At 39.1% G+C, this 15,037-nt stretch overlaps 1 protein-coding gene across 1 annotated transcript; it reads left to right on the top strand.

Annotated features, from left to right (window-relative positions):
• Positions 1-286: 286 nt before the first annotated feature.
• On the top strand, positions 287-3,748 carry LOC131368169 (E3 ubiquitin/ISG15 ligase TRIM25-like). The gene is made up of 6 exons (XM_058414118.1): positions 287-872; positions 1,445-1,540; positions 1,650-1,883; positions 2,072-2,231; positions 2,563-2,622; positions 2,852-3,748. The coding sequence occupies exons 1-6, from the start codon at positions 321-323 to the stop codon at positions 3,376-3,378; spliced, it is 1,629 nt and encodes a 542-aa protein (XP_058270101.1). The 5' UTR covers positions 287-320; the 3' UTR covers positions 3,379-3,748.
• The last annotated feature ends 11,289 nt before the right edge of the window (positions 3,749-15,037 follow it).

Below are 15,037 nucleotides of genomic sequence, written 5' to 3'. Positions count from 1 at the left end.
ATATAAACACATTCAAATATGCAATATGTGATCAGGAAACAGATATTTATAGGAAATCAATCTTCAACCCACCTGAATCTTTAAATAACAGGGAAGCTCATTTACACTTTAAAAATTCTATACACCTGAACTGTGTGTTTAAAGTCACACCCACTATCTCTCTCACTCTACACCACAAACAAAACCAGAAAGCTCATTTCAAAGGAAACGAAACTTAAGAACCTCAGTGGCCTGCCTTCTGCCCCTCCCTTTGTACCTCCCTTACTCATCCCCCCCCCCTCTCATTCTTTCTCGCTTTCTCAGTGTAAAACTCACAGAAAATGGCTGAGGCTGGTACTTCCACAGATCAGGATCAGTTCAGCTGTCCAGTGTGTCTAGATCTCCTGAAGGATCCAGTGACTACTCCCTGTGGCCACAATTTCTGTAAGGTGTGTATTAATGGCTTCTGGGATAAAGAAGATCAGAGGAGTGTGTACAGCTGCCCCCAGTGTAGAGAGACATTCAGTCCAAGGCCTGCTTTACGCAGGAACAATATGCTGGCTGAAGTGGTGGAGGAACTGAAGAAGACTGAAATGTCTGTGGAATGTGATTCCTGCATTGGGAGAAAACGCAAAGCTCTCCGGACATGTCTGGTTTGCTTGGCTTCTTATTGTGAAGATCATCTTCAACCTCACTATCAGTCTCTTGCCTTTAAGAAGCACAAGTTAGTTGAAGCCTGTGCAGAGCTCCAAGAGAAGATCTGCTCTGAACATGACAAACTGATGGAGATCTACTGTCGTACTGACCAAAGCTTCATCTGTTACTTGTGTACGATGGATCAGCACAAAGGACATGATACTGTTTCAGCTAAAACAGAAAGAACTGAAAAACAGGTGAGAACTGGACAATATTATTATTTTCCAAGTCAATTTATATAAATTCTATTTCTAATCTAATTTCTGTTCAGCTGATATTAAATTTATTTTATGTGATTATCATAGACTATAAAATGAAAATGTTAAATGGTTGCTGGTTAGAAGTGTTAATCTGGTCAGACCGCACAGCCAACACCCAATATTATTCATATGATACTCTCCAGGTAAAGTACTGTAGACACATGAATGGAGAAGTGCTAGAACAGTGTTAATACAGTGTTTACATTAGAAACAGTTTAATTGGGTTTATTTCTAATACACTGTAATGTAGGTATATTCAGATTTGCTTACTATTACTTGAAAAAAGAAATGAACCCACACAAATGTACTTGTGTGAGCATGTGTGTGTGATCTTGTGTACACTGTGTATTCTGGATTTGGATTTACATGTAAACTCATAATACAATATGTAATGTCGCTGTTTTTTTAGTTTGTGTTTATATTATATTATATTATATTTAGCTTAAGTTATTATTGACATTCTGATTTCCTGATGCTGGAATAATTAAATATATTTCATTTGGTCTCAGAATGAGCTAAAGGAGGAGCAGATGAAATCCCAGCAGAGGATCCAGGAGAAGCAGAAGAAGGTGCAGGAGCTGAAACAGACTGTGGACATTATTAAGGTGAGAGACACACAATATGGATATTATGGGGTCACAGTAGAAAGAATTGATATCTGATATTTAAATAATACTTAATATTGTGTGTGTGTGTGTGTGTGTGTTCTAACAGATGCGTTCACAGGCAGCAGTAGGTGACAGTGAGAGGATCTTTACTGAGCTGATCAGCTCCATGGAGAAAAAGCGCTCTGAGGTGAAGGAGCTGATCAGAGCTCAGGAGAAAGCTGAAGTGAGTCGAGCTGAACGACTCCTGAATCAACTGGAGCAGGAGATTGCTGATCTCAAGAGGAGAGTCACTGAGCTGGAGCAGTTTTTACAGATACATGATGACATCCACTTCCTCCAGGTAACTCTCACTGTCTGATCTACAGAGGGCGCTGTTCCTCACAAAGTTTCCTCCTAAAAGCTCATTACAGCAAGAAGAAATGTTCCTGTCTGAGATCACAAGTGTGTCTTTGGTCTGATTCAGTCTGAGCTTCATTCGTTCCTCTCCTACACTTTTCCCCTTCTCTATGATGTGTTTCCTCTCTGTAGAGTTTCCCGTCTCTCTGTGTCTCTCCTGGATGTGAAGACTCACCCAGCTTCACTGTCAATCAACATCTCTCATTTGATGGAGTGAGGAAATCTCTCTCAGATCTGAAAGAACGAGTCAAGCAAATCTGTGAGGAAGAATTCAACAAAATCCGTCCACAAGGTAAACAAGTAAACATTTTTTCTGAATCTGCAGTAAAGAGAGCTATAAAAATTCATCTAACAGAAATAAGAAGTAAGGAGGAACAAGACTGCATAAAATCACAGAGTATCAGCATCAGCCTTGTAAATGACATCAAGATAAATTTAGCAGAAAAACAAAGCAAAATCTTTTTGGAGAAATTTGTAGCTGAAGCCTAAAGTAAAAGTCATCGTACTGAGATGGTGATGTTGACATGTCTTAAAAAAATGAGGAATCCAATTTTATCACATTCATTCTTTAAACTGTTTCCACATCATTTTTCCGTCTTCATTTTGTCTCTGTGTCTCCACAGCTGCAGCAGTTCAGATGATTTTACCCTCAGAACTAAAGATCAGAAAAGATTTTATGCTGTGTAAGTGTACAAAACACACACACACAGACACACATACAAAGTATGTGTATTATTTATCTGAACCATTTTTACCTGTTGACTGATGCTGGGTAGTGTTTAAAATGAAATTTTTAAAAAATATTTCACAGAGAGCAGCATTAGGAGGATAGAAACACAGACAGGTGTCTCACACACTCTTTTAAAAAATCCTGTGATTAACATCTAACCTGTGAACATTTTATTACTTTAGATTTCTGTTATCTGACTCTGGATCCAAACACAGAACATCCTATACTCATTCTGTCTGAGAAGAACAGAGTGGTGACACGCAGAATGACACAACAACAATACTCTGATCATCCAGAGAGATTTGACTCCTGGCCTCAGGTGTTGTGTAAGGAGAGTGTGTGTGGACGCTGTTACTGGGAGGTGGAGTGGAACAGCAAGGTGTTCATATCAGTCTCATATAAAGAGATCAGCAGGAAAGGACTGGGTAAGGAGTGTTTGTTTGGATGCAACAGTCAGTCCTGGAGTCTGCAGTGTTCTCCTTCCTCTGTCTTTTTCTGGCACAACAACATTAAGACTGAGCTCCGAGGTCCAGCATCCTCCAGAATAGGAGTGTATGTGGATCACAGAGCAGGAACTCTGTCCTTCTACAGCATCTCTGACACGATGAGGCTCCTCCACAGAGTCCACACCACATTCACTCAGCCTCTATACGCTGGGTTCTGTTTACTTAATTTAGATTCAGTTTTGAGGTTATATGATCCAAAATGAAGAATTAAAACACGTGTTTAGTAAAAGTTAAACCTTGGTGTCCGATTTAATATTGTTTTGTGCTACAGTGGGGATAGTTTGGTGCAGAAACAGATAGTGATGATCATGATGATGATTATTATAAATCTAATTCATAGATTAATGACTTACATAGTCTCAATACAGCATGTAAATTTTTTTTTTTAAAAAAAGCAAGGAAAAACAATTTTATCGGGATGTACTATTAATAGCTTTTTAAACTGATCTGATATCTTCCTTGTTTTTTTTTCAGATATAAAAAAACTGAATAATAAAAATCAAACTGCTGCTTCTTTTTGTGCTGCTGCTGGAAACACCCTACTACGTGCAAAAACCATTTTTGATATTGAATATTGATATTGAATATATAAAATAATACTTTATAATAAAATATATTCCTTATTTGTGGACCATGACTTTTGCTGTAGGATGCATTTGGGAAGAACATCTTACAAAAACATCAGCACTATATTTAGAGTTAATCATGATCACTTTAATTTCTGGCAGGTGTATGCTAACTCCTACTTTACATAAGCCCAAGTGTGCCAACTCAGAGCCAACTCAGCCACAACCCTGTTTATAAAATACTGTGCATACTTATGCAACCACCATATAATTATTTTTACTTTAAAGGTGAAAAAAATGTAGTGAGGGCCAATAAAGAGCCCTTTTGAGTTGTCCCAGAGAACTGGCAGGTGCTTTGGAGCCTGGTCCAGTTGGTCAGTTCTCCAGAAGCACACACCACAGCCAAGCCCCACACGGAGACATTAGACCTCTTTGATCATGCTGTGGAAGCATGGAGCTGACCATATTCACAGTGGTCAATCCACTCAGTCGAACTCTATTGGGGTAAACCTGCTTGTAGCCAAACAGCTGCCATTTGTGAGCCACCTTGAGCCAATTCCCTTTAAACCAGTTTCATGTTCCTTCATGCATTCCGGGGAACCCCAGGCATTTCTAGGACCAATGATGCATGATATTAGGGCATTGGGCCAGATCCCCACTGTGCCACAGAGCACATCTGATTGTGCTTGGGACGTACCATATAATGGTGAGTATTCAAGGGTGTACATATCACTTATTGGTGGGTTCAGGCTGTAACCCCACCTCAGTCCACTAGTGCCTGGTTCAAGCTGAGGCATTAAAAAATAATAATGTGTGGAGGTGAACTGTGTGCATGGGACAGTATCTGCTGGTGCCAATCACAATACAATTTAGGGGTTAAAGCACATAATAGAGGGTGTTGTTAGTCCCTTCCACACCCACTGGCTAGTGGGACATTGCCTGTGCCATTGACATCAGCAATCATAACTGACATTCACTAAGACACAGAAGCTGAGTTCCCTGCACCACCTGCTTACTCTTTATTACAATCCCTGGCAAAAAGTATGGAATCACCACTCTTGGAAAATGTTCATTCAATTGTTTAATTATGTAGAAAAAAAAAACAATCACAGACATGCCACAAAACTATTTTCATTCAACATTCCAACCTTCTGGCTTCATAAAACACTTAAAATAAAAATAAAAGAGAAAGAAAATTGTAGTCAATTGCAACTGTTTTTACAGATCAAACAGAGGAAAAAAATATGAAATCACAATTCTGAGGAAAATATTATGGAATCACCAAAGAAAAACACCACTAGTACTTTGTTGCACCACCTCTGGCTTTTATAAGAGCTTGAATTCTCTGAGGCATAGATTCAACTATCAACAAACAGCATTCTTCATCAATCCGGCTCCAACTTTCTTTTACTGCAGTTGCCAGATCAGCTTTGCAGGTTGGAGCCTTGTTGTGGACCATTTTCTTTAATTTCCACCATAGATTTTCAATTGGATTGAGGACCAGACTATTTGCAGGCCATGCCATTGACATTATATGTCTTTCTTGAAGGAAAGTTTTCACAGCTTTTGCCCTATGGCACGATGCATTATCATCCTGAAAAATGATGTCATCATCATTCAATTGATGGAATAAGAAAAGTGTCCAAAATCTTAATATAAATTTGTGCATTTATTGAGGATGTAATGACTGTCATCTCTCCCATACCTTTACCTGACATACAACCTCTTTATAAATTTCATTGGAACGGCACCAAACAAAAGTTCCAGCATCATCACCCTGCCCAATGCAGATTCGCAGATTCGTGATTTATCAATGAATATCACTCTCATCCAGTCCACAGTCCATGATTGCTTTTCTTTATCCCACTGAAACCTTGTTTTTTTCTGTTTAGATGTTAATGATGGTTTTCGTTTGGCTTTTCTGGATGTAAATCCCATTTCTTTTAGGCGATTTCTTACAGTTCGGTCACAGACATTGACTCCACTTTCTGCCCATTTGTTCCTCATTGGTTTTGTTGTGCATTTTCTGTTTTCAAGGCAAATTGCTTTAAGTTTTCTATCTTGACACTTTGATGTCTTCCATGGTCTACCAGTATGCTTCCCTTTTACAACCTTCCCATTTGATTTGTACTTGGTCCAGATTTTAGACACAGCTGACTGGGAACAACCAACATCTTTTGCAACATTCTGTGAAGACTTACCTTCTTCAAAAGTTTTATAATCCTCTCCTTTGTTTCAACTGACATCTCTCGTGTTGAAGCCATGATTTATGTCAATCAGCTTGGTTTAACAGCTCACTAAAGCCTAGTTCAAACTACAGGATTTTAAGCCTGATTTAAGCCCGATTTGCAAATTAACGAGCTGGCTGACAGATTGGTCTGTGATCGTGGGAAAATCAGCGGGTGATCAGCACTCGGCAATCTTTATGTGTGATCTACTCAACGACGCATCAAAGAGGCTCACTGACGCGTCGCTGACAAAATCCAGATATCTGACATGTTAAATATCTGGGACGGTCGGCCGACTCCACATCACGTGGTGTCAATTGTAGCTGCGACCTCCAGCCAATGAGAGAGCAAGTCAACAGAGTTGAGGTCACCGGAAGAAAAGCAGCAGCAGCAACATGGCTTCGGAAATAGTGTGAACACAACATTTATTTTAATAAATTAACATTTATCTAGAGCGAGACTCCTGCCGATGTCCATTTTCAAAACAAACCTCTACCGAAAGTCTCGCGTCATTTCCGGATCCACCTGTCGCGTGTGTTTTCGTGACAAAACGTGGTTTGGAGACGGCGTTGAACGACAAGAGTTGTTGTCAGATCGTGTGGTGTGCGACCCCTCTCTTGTGGATCATTTACCAAGCGTCACGTAGTGTGAACACCACAAGGACAAAAAGACATACAGTGAAGTCATGTAGTCTGAACAGCAAAGCGATCTGCCGACGGTTAAAGTCTTGTAGTGTGACCAGGCCTTAAGGTGTGCAAGCACTCTTTTTTAACTGCAGACTAATTAGCAGATGTAATCGGATACAGGTGTTTGTTTTAGAACTGCAAAGTATATGGTGATTAGATAATATTTTCCTCAGAATTGAGTGATTCCATATTTTTTTGCTCTGTTTGATCTGTAAAAACAGTTGCAATTGACTACAATTTTCTTTCTTTTTTATTTTTGTAAGTGTTTCATAAAGCCAGAAGGTTGGAATGTTAAATGAAAATAGTTTTGTGGCATGTCTGTGACTGTCTTTTTTTCTACACAATTAAACAATTGAATGAACATCTTCCAAGAATGGTGATTCCATACTTTTTGCCAGGGGTTGTATTCTCTATACTCTTTATAACATCACTATTCTATTTTTGTTTTCCTTTTTCCTCACACCTTATTACATTGTTCCAACTCCACCTCTTCTGCTGCCTAGCCCTGCCCCAGCTAAGGCCACAGCCTAGAGACATTGCCTTGACATTTTATTGCCTCAACAGAGCTCCATGCATCCTCCTGCAGAGCCTCTTCCATTCCAGGAGCTGCAACTATTCCCAAGAAGCCTAAGGAGCCAGATTTTAGCAGGTGTATATAATATTGACATATTTTATATATTTTATATATTTTACTTAATATTGACTTATTGAAAATTCTGCTTTGCTCTACGGGCCTCATGGGCAAATTACCTGTTTATTGATGAGATATCTCTATTGCTCTAAATTTAATGTGACCCCAGACACTCTAGGAGCCAGTTACTCAAAAAAATCAAGGGGGTTTCAAGTGCATACAAAGATACCCCCTGAAAGACTAGAGCTTGTCATGCAATTTGCCTTAATCAAGATCTGATCCTAAACTAAGGTGGCTCCTTCTTCCAGGAATATCTCAATTAATTTCCACATATATAAAGCACATATATAAAGCATTTAAACTGAATACTTGTCAGACCCATCATAACCCCTGAACTGAGCAGCTGGCATTTTACCATTGCCAAACCATGCCTGCTTCATCTGCGGAACCTTGACCACCTACTCTACAGATAACATCTTGTTCAGCCCAATAAACCTCTTTCAGCACTATTTGCAACAGGTTGCACACTATGCAATTTATGTGGCTAAGTTAACTTACATTATAGTCCTTGGCTCTGTGATGTTCTATGTAGTTTTATATTGTTTTATGTAGCACAATGGTCATGGATACATGGGTCTTACACACACACACACACACACACACACACTCTCTCTCACCTGTGTGGACACACACACACACACACACACTCTCTCTCTCACCTGTGTGGACACACACACACACACACACACTCTCTCTCTCACCTGTGTGGACACACACACACACACATAATTTACATTGTTTATTACTTATTGCACTACCTCAACCCTTGTGTTTATTTCATCTGCTGCTATATCTATATTTATATTTATGTTAATTTCTATTTTGCATTGCTACTGTATTTTTGCACAATACATGTTTTCAGGCCACTACAAACATATATGTTATTAGTTATATGTTGTTTTCTACAGTTTCTCAAAGTTGCACATTTAACTTTATTTCATTTCATCTACATTTCACTGCACATGTTCTTTTTCTTTTTTTTCGCAAGTGTCCTGTGTTTTTGTGTTGTCTTTTTGTACTTATTGTTTTTGCACTGTCTTGTTGTTGCTCTGTTTGCACCTAGCTGCATACTTTGCACTTTATGTGGCTTGGACAAACTTCTGTCCTAGCTCTGTGTTGTCTTTTGTGTTTGAACTCTATGTTGTATGTTTCTGTAGCACCAGGTCCTGGAGAAACGTTGTTTCATTTCACTATGTACTGCGTCAGATATATGTGGTTGAAATGACAATAAAGCTTCTTGAATCTTGAATCTTGAATGGAGGCACATTGTTTTATTTTACCATGTACTCCATCAGCTACACTATATTTACAAAAGTTTTGGAACATTCCTCCAAATCATTGAATTCAGGTGTTCCAATCACTTCCATGGCCACAGGTGAATAAAATCAAGCACCTAGGCATGCAGACTGCTTCTACAAACATTTGTGAAAGAATGGGTCACTCTCAGGAGCTCACTGAATTCAAGCATGGTACTGTGATAGGTTGCCACCTTCGCAATAAATCCATTCGTAAAATTCGCTGTACATCACCAGGTGCAATGCAAAGCGTTGGAAGCAGTGTTGTAATGCACACCACCACTGGATTCTAGAGCAGAGGAGACGTGTTCTCTGGAGTGAAGAATCATGCTTCTCTGTCTGGCCATCTGATGGCATGTCTGGGTTTTGCAGTTGCCAGGAGAACAGTACTTACCTAACTGCATTGTGCCAAGTGTAAAGTTTGGTGGAGGGAGGGATAATGGTATGAGGTTGTTTTTCAGTGGTTGGGCTTGGCGCCTTAGTTCAAGTGAAAGGACCTCTTAATGCTTCAGTATACCAAGACATTGTGGGAGCAGTTTGGGGATGACCCCTTCCTGTTCTAACATGACTGAGCACCAGTGCACAAAAAAGGTCCATAAAGACATGAATAAACGAGTTTGATGTGGAGGAAATTCACTGGCCTGCACAGACCTCAATGAACTTCCCCTAGATGTCCAAACAGCTGAGTCACTGGTGAACTTCAAATGATGGATGAAGAACTACTGCTTCCTGAAACCCGTAAAGTAGTGCTTACTTTTCCCTGTTTGTTTAATGTATGGGTTAATAAAAGTGCTTTCATTCCTCCCAACAGAGTTTTAGACTGATGGTATAGTAAGTTTGTAACCTAGTAAAGATGATACTTTCATTATGGGCTTCTTCTAATGAATTTGGTAAAATATAGGGTCTTTTTCCAGCTGATTAAGAGGATAAATTGCTCAACATCCTTGGACTGATAAGACTCATGGTTTGGCTTGGTGCTAATATCCCGTTTGGTGTAGACTGGTGGTGGTCTGATTGTTTATCTATTACAAACCAGCTTAAATGTGAACTAAAGTTTTTTTCCCTGTTTTTTTTTATTGAAATTTAATGTGTCAATAATTCTTATGATTCTTTACTAATGCTGTGTTGGCAATTGTTTTGTTTTTGTAAAACCCAATAAAAAAAGAGGAAAAAAAAGCCCCCCTCAATTCCCTCCCTTTTTAAGCCATGCCCAGTCACACACTGTATGACTCTCTCTCTCTCTCTCTCTCTCTCTCTCTCTCTCTCAGTCTCTACGAAAAATGGCAGAAGCTAGGATTTCAGTAGATCAGGATCAGTTTATTTGTCCAGTGTGTCTGGATCTCCTGAAGGATCCAGTTGGTACTCCTTGTGGACACAGTTTCTGTAAGGTGTGTATTAATGGTCACTGCGATCAAGAAGATCTGAAGAATGTCTTCAGCTGCCCCCAGTGTAGAGAGACTTTCACTCCAAGGCCTGTTCTACACAGGAACAACATTCTGACTGAAGTGGTGGAGAAACTGAAGAAGACTGATCTCCAAGCTGCTTCTCCTGCTCACTGTTTTGCTGGACCTGGAGATGTGGAGTGTGATTCCTGCACTGGGAGAAAACACAAAGCTGTCAAGTCCTGTCTGGTTTGTCAGGCCTCCTATTGTGAAGATCATCTTAAACCTCACTATCAGTCTCCTGCCTTTAAGAAGCACAAGTTAGTTGAAGCCTGTGCAGAGCTCCAAGAGAAGATCTGCTCTGAACATGACAAACTGATGGAGATCTACTGTCGTACTGACCAAAGCTTCTTTGTTACTTGTGTATGATGAATAAACACAAAGGTCATGATACTGTTTCAACTAAAGCAGAAAAAAACTAAAAAAACTGGTGGGAACTGGAGATCATTGATCATCATTGATTGGTTATATGACTGTCATTCAGTGTGCTTTTTTTACTGTTGTTCGTCTTCTTTTTGTACATCGGGGTAGTTTTTTTCTGTTTGCCACTGGTTTGTAGATGTCACACAATCGGAAACTCGCGTATCCTTCACCATCATCCCCGCCAACTAAGAAGAAATCTAAACCACCAATCGCAGCAGGCCAAGCGGATATGGAGGACAACATGGCGGCCACTATAAAGTGGTTTGAGGACATTCTAAAAACTGAATTAGCAGCAATGCGCACCGAATTTGTCTCTCACATGACTATAATCCAGAATATGTGCTCTAAAGTTGAGTTTTTCCATGTAAGGAAATTTGGTATCACTAATGTACAGTTTCCAATATACATGACCTAACTATTTATGGTTACTTCCTCATTATAGAGAGTATATACACTTTATTTAAAACTTCTTATTTTTGTTTTTGTATCCCTCTTTATTACTCAGGCGAATTTGAAGTTATTCTGTTTTCTCATAATAGGACTAATGGCGGTGTTCTAGAGTATCATACGGGCTGTCATGTTACTGTCACTGATTGAGACAACTGTTTGTTTCCACCCCAGTTTGTAAAAGTTCTATGGGGTGGGTTTACGGTGGGTTGTTGGGTTTTTCAGTAAGGGAGGGTTGGGTTAAAGGTAGACTTATAAGAATTCATTTGCAGTGGTATTACTTTGTCCCATTGGTTCGGTTCACTTATTTGTTTGATAGTTATGACTGAAATTAAGATACTGAGTTGTAATGTTAATGGTTTAAATGACCCCCATAAGCGTACAAGTTTTTTAGAGCTACTGCGACGAAAAAAGATTGACATTGCTTTAATCCAGGAAGCTGGATTTGCAGAAGGATGATGTTCACAGATGTAATAATAAATACTACGAGGTGGTTTCTTTTGCTGCAACTGACAATAAATCTAAAGGTGTTTTGATAATCGTTAGAAGACATTTAAATATTTCCATTTTAGATAGAAGTGGTGATAATGCTGGAAGAATAGCTTATATGAAGACTATGGTTGGGAATAGGAAGATAGCATTTCTCTAAGTTTACGCACCATGTAGCTCAGATCCAACATTCTTCTCCGAATTATCTACCTATCTCACTGATCTAGCAGACTTTGAGGTAGTAATGGGTGCACATATGAATGCTGTAATGTCCAATGACCTTGATAGATCCAGTGACAATTTTTCTTACTCCCAGATTGCTTCTACTGAGCACCTTAACCAATGCATAACCTCTTTTTCACTAGTAGATTTATGGCGATTATTCAACCCCTCCCAAAAAACATATACTTTTTTTCTCAGCTAGACACAAATCATATTCACGGATTGACTACATTTTTGCTTCCTCTTCCTTAACTTCAATGATATGTGAAGTTGACATCTCTCCTCTATCGCTCTCAGACCATAGCACTAATTTCTTGAAACTTTCAATTATCCAGCGTCCTTCACGAGCACCCAGATTGCGATTTAATACCAGTCTATTAAAAGATGAGTCTTTTTGTGATCAATTCAGAAGTAAACTACGTGAATTTATTGACATCAATAAAGGCTCGGTATACGACCCACGGATATTGTGGGAGGCGACAAAGGGCTTTATAAGGAATTTTTCAATTCCATATGCTTCCCATTGCCAGAAAATTCATCGAAAGAAAATTTCTGACCTGGAATCCAATCTCCGATCATTAGAACAGACAAACCAACACACTTTTTCGGAGCGTACGGCAGTTAAAATTGAAACTATTAGGAAAGAACTTAATTTACTATATAGAGACAGAGCCAAATTTCTTATTCAAAGATCCAGACAAAATTATTACTTTCAAGGTAGCAGACCTAGCCATTTACTGGCTCTAAGACTATGTAATAGTGAAAAATTTGCTAATATTACAGCGGTGAAATCTCATAGGGGTGAGGTTCTGACTGACCAGAAGAGCATAAATAACACTTTTCGCTCCTTTTATTGTGAACTATACAGCTCCAACTCTAAATGTGAACCCACATCCTACACTTCCTTTTTATCTTCTCTTAACCTTCCACATCTGTCAGATTCAGACTCTGAGTTTTTAGCTAGACCTTTATCACTTATTGAACTAGAGTCATCGATCAAAGTTATGAGCAAAGGGAAATCCCCAGGCCTAGATGGCATACCAGTTGAGTTCTATTTGACATTCTGGTCCGATTTGGGGCCACTTATGTTAGTTATGATGCAATATTCGATAGATCAAGGATCCTTTCCACAAAACATGAATATGGCCATTATATCTCTACTGTTAAAAAAAGATAAAGACTCTACTTTATGTTCTAGTTACCGCCCACTCTCTCTATTAGGTACAGATGTTAAAATTTATGCAAAGGTTTTAGCCTGCCACTTAGAAGGCTTTTTGTCCAAACTTGTCAATTGTGACCAAACAGGGTTTATTAAATCTCGCTCTGCTTCAGACAATCTGTGTAGACTACTTCACATAATCTCCTCATCCGAACAGTCGATTTCTTCCTCTGCTATTCTCTCTTTAGATGCAGTGAAAGCTTTTGACCATTTGGAGTGGAACTATTTATGGGCAGTGCTAGATAACTTAGGATTTAGCTCTAACTTTATAAACATGATTAAAATTCTCTATGTTAATCCCTCAGCCACCATTCTTACTGGCCAGATAAGTTCACAATCATTCCTAATTGGAAGAGACACCCGTCAGGGCTGCCCTCTTTCACCTCTACTGTTTGCCTTGTCTCTAGAACCTCTTGCTCAAGCTGTGCGTCAGTCAGACCTTATACTTCCTATATTGGTTAGGAACACTCTACATCATATATCTCTATTTGCAGATGACATATTGCTATTTTTAGACAATCCAGTTCTATCAGTCCCCCACGTTTTAAATTTATTTAATCAGTTCAGTAATCTATCAGGGTACAAAATTAATTGGACAAAGTCATGTCTGCTCCCTCTCAATTCTCAGGTTGGATCTGCAGCATTCTCTGGTTTTATTCCGGTGGTGCATTCCTTTACATACTTGGGTGTAGATATCTATCCGTCCCTGCAAGATATTGTCTCAAAAAATTTGAATAACAACCTGACTGATTTTTGATCACACACATACACACATATACACACACACATACACACATATACACACACACATATACATACATTCAGATACACACAAACACACACACACACATACACACACACACACACACATATACATACATTCAGATACACACATATACACACACACACATATACATACATTCAGATACACACACACACACACACACACACACACACACACGTACACACATACACACGTACACACACACATACACACATATACACACATTCAGATACACACATATACACACACACATACATTCAGATACACACAAACACACACACACACACACACATAAAACACACACATACACACAACAAAAACCCATAGACACACAGTCAAAGATACACAAACACACAGTCACATATACACACACAAAACACACATATACACACACATAGATACATTCAGATACACACACACACAGACACACACACACAAACACACATACACAGACACACAAATGTATATACATACATTTAGATACACACAAACACACACACACACACACACACACATACATTCAGATATACACACAAACACACACAGACACACATACACCTACACACACATGTACACACACAAACACACACATACACACAAAAAAATACATAGACACACAGTCACAGATACAATTGACACCACGTGATGTCGAGTTGGCCGACCATCCCAGATATTTAACATGCCAGATATCTGGATTTTGTCAGCGACGTGTCAGCGAGCCTCTTTGATGCATCGTTGAGTAGTTCACACAAAGATTGCCGAGTGCTGATCACCCGCTGATTTTCCCACGGTCACAGACCGATCTGTCAGCGAGCTCGTTAATTTGCAAATCGGGCTTAAAATCCTGTAGTGTGAACTAGGCTTTAAGGGCACCTCGGCCTGTAAAGGCAAATGGGCAGTGGCTCAAGCCACGCGGCCCCACCCTGTGCACGTCCCTGGCCTTGTCTGTTATTTTAGCACCTGCATGCACACAGAGCTCAAATACTGCACAGTACTGGACCTGATGAACAAGAACCTTTCGCACTACATCTGAACAAATCTAAGCATTTGCACAGTGTACCACAAACACTGGACATTTCTATTACTGATCAATTACATTTAATCACCTATTACGTTGTAGACATTAGCATCATGACGCTGTTTAAATTCTCATTTTTTTTGATGGTTGTGTTCAAATACAGTTTTTAATAACTTCACATTTAGACAAATCAGATTTTACACACTTTTCATCCAAATGGAGGAACAAACATGCAGGGTTTTTTTTGTTTGTTTGTTTAGTTCACATTCACAAAATATAAATAACGTGAAATTATAAAGTAAAATGACATTTTTAAACTATAGATTTTAGTTTTAACATGACAATTACCCCA

The sequence above is a fragment of the Hemibagrus wyckioides genome, linkage group LG17, assembly GCF_019097595.1.
Source record: "Hemibagrus wyckioides isolate EC202008001 linkage group LG17, SWU_Hwy_1.0, whole genome shotgun sequence".
NCBI classification, from domain to species: domain Eukaryota; kingdom Metazoa; phylum Chordata; class Actinopteri; order Siluriformes; family Bagridae; genus Hemibagrus; species Hemibagrus wyckioides.
Note: the sequence above shows the minus strand (reverse complement) of the source record. Positions and strands in the feature narration are given on the sequence as shown.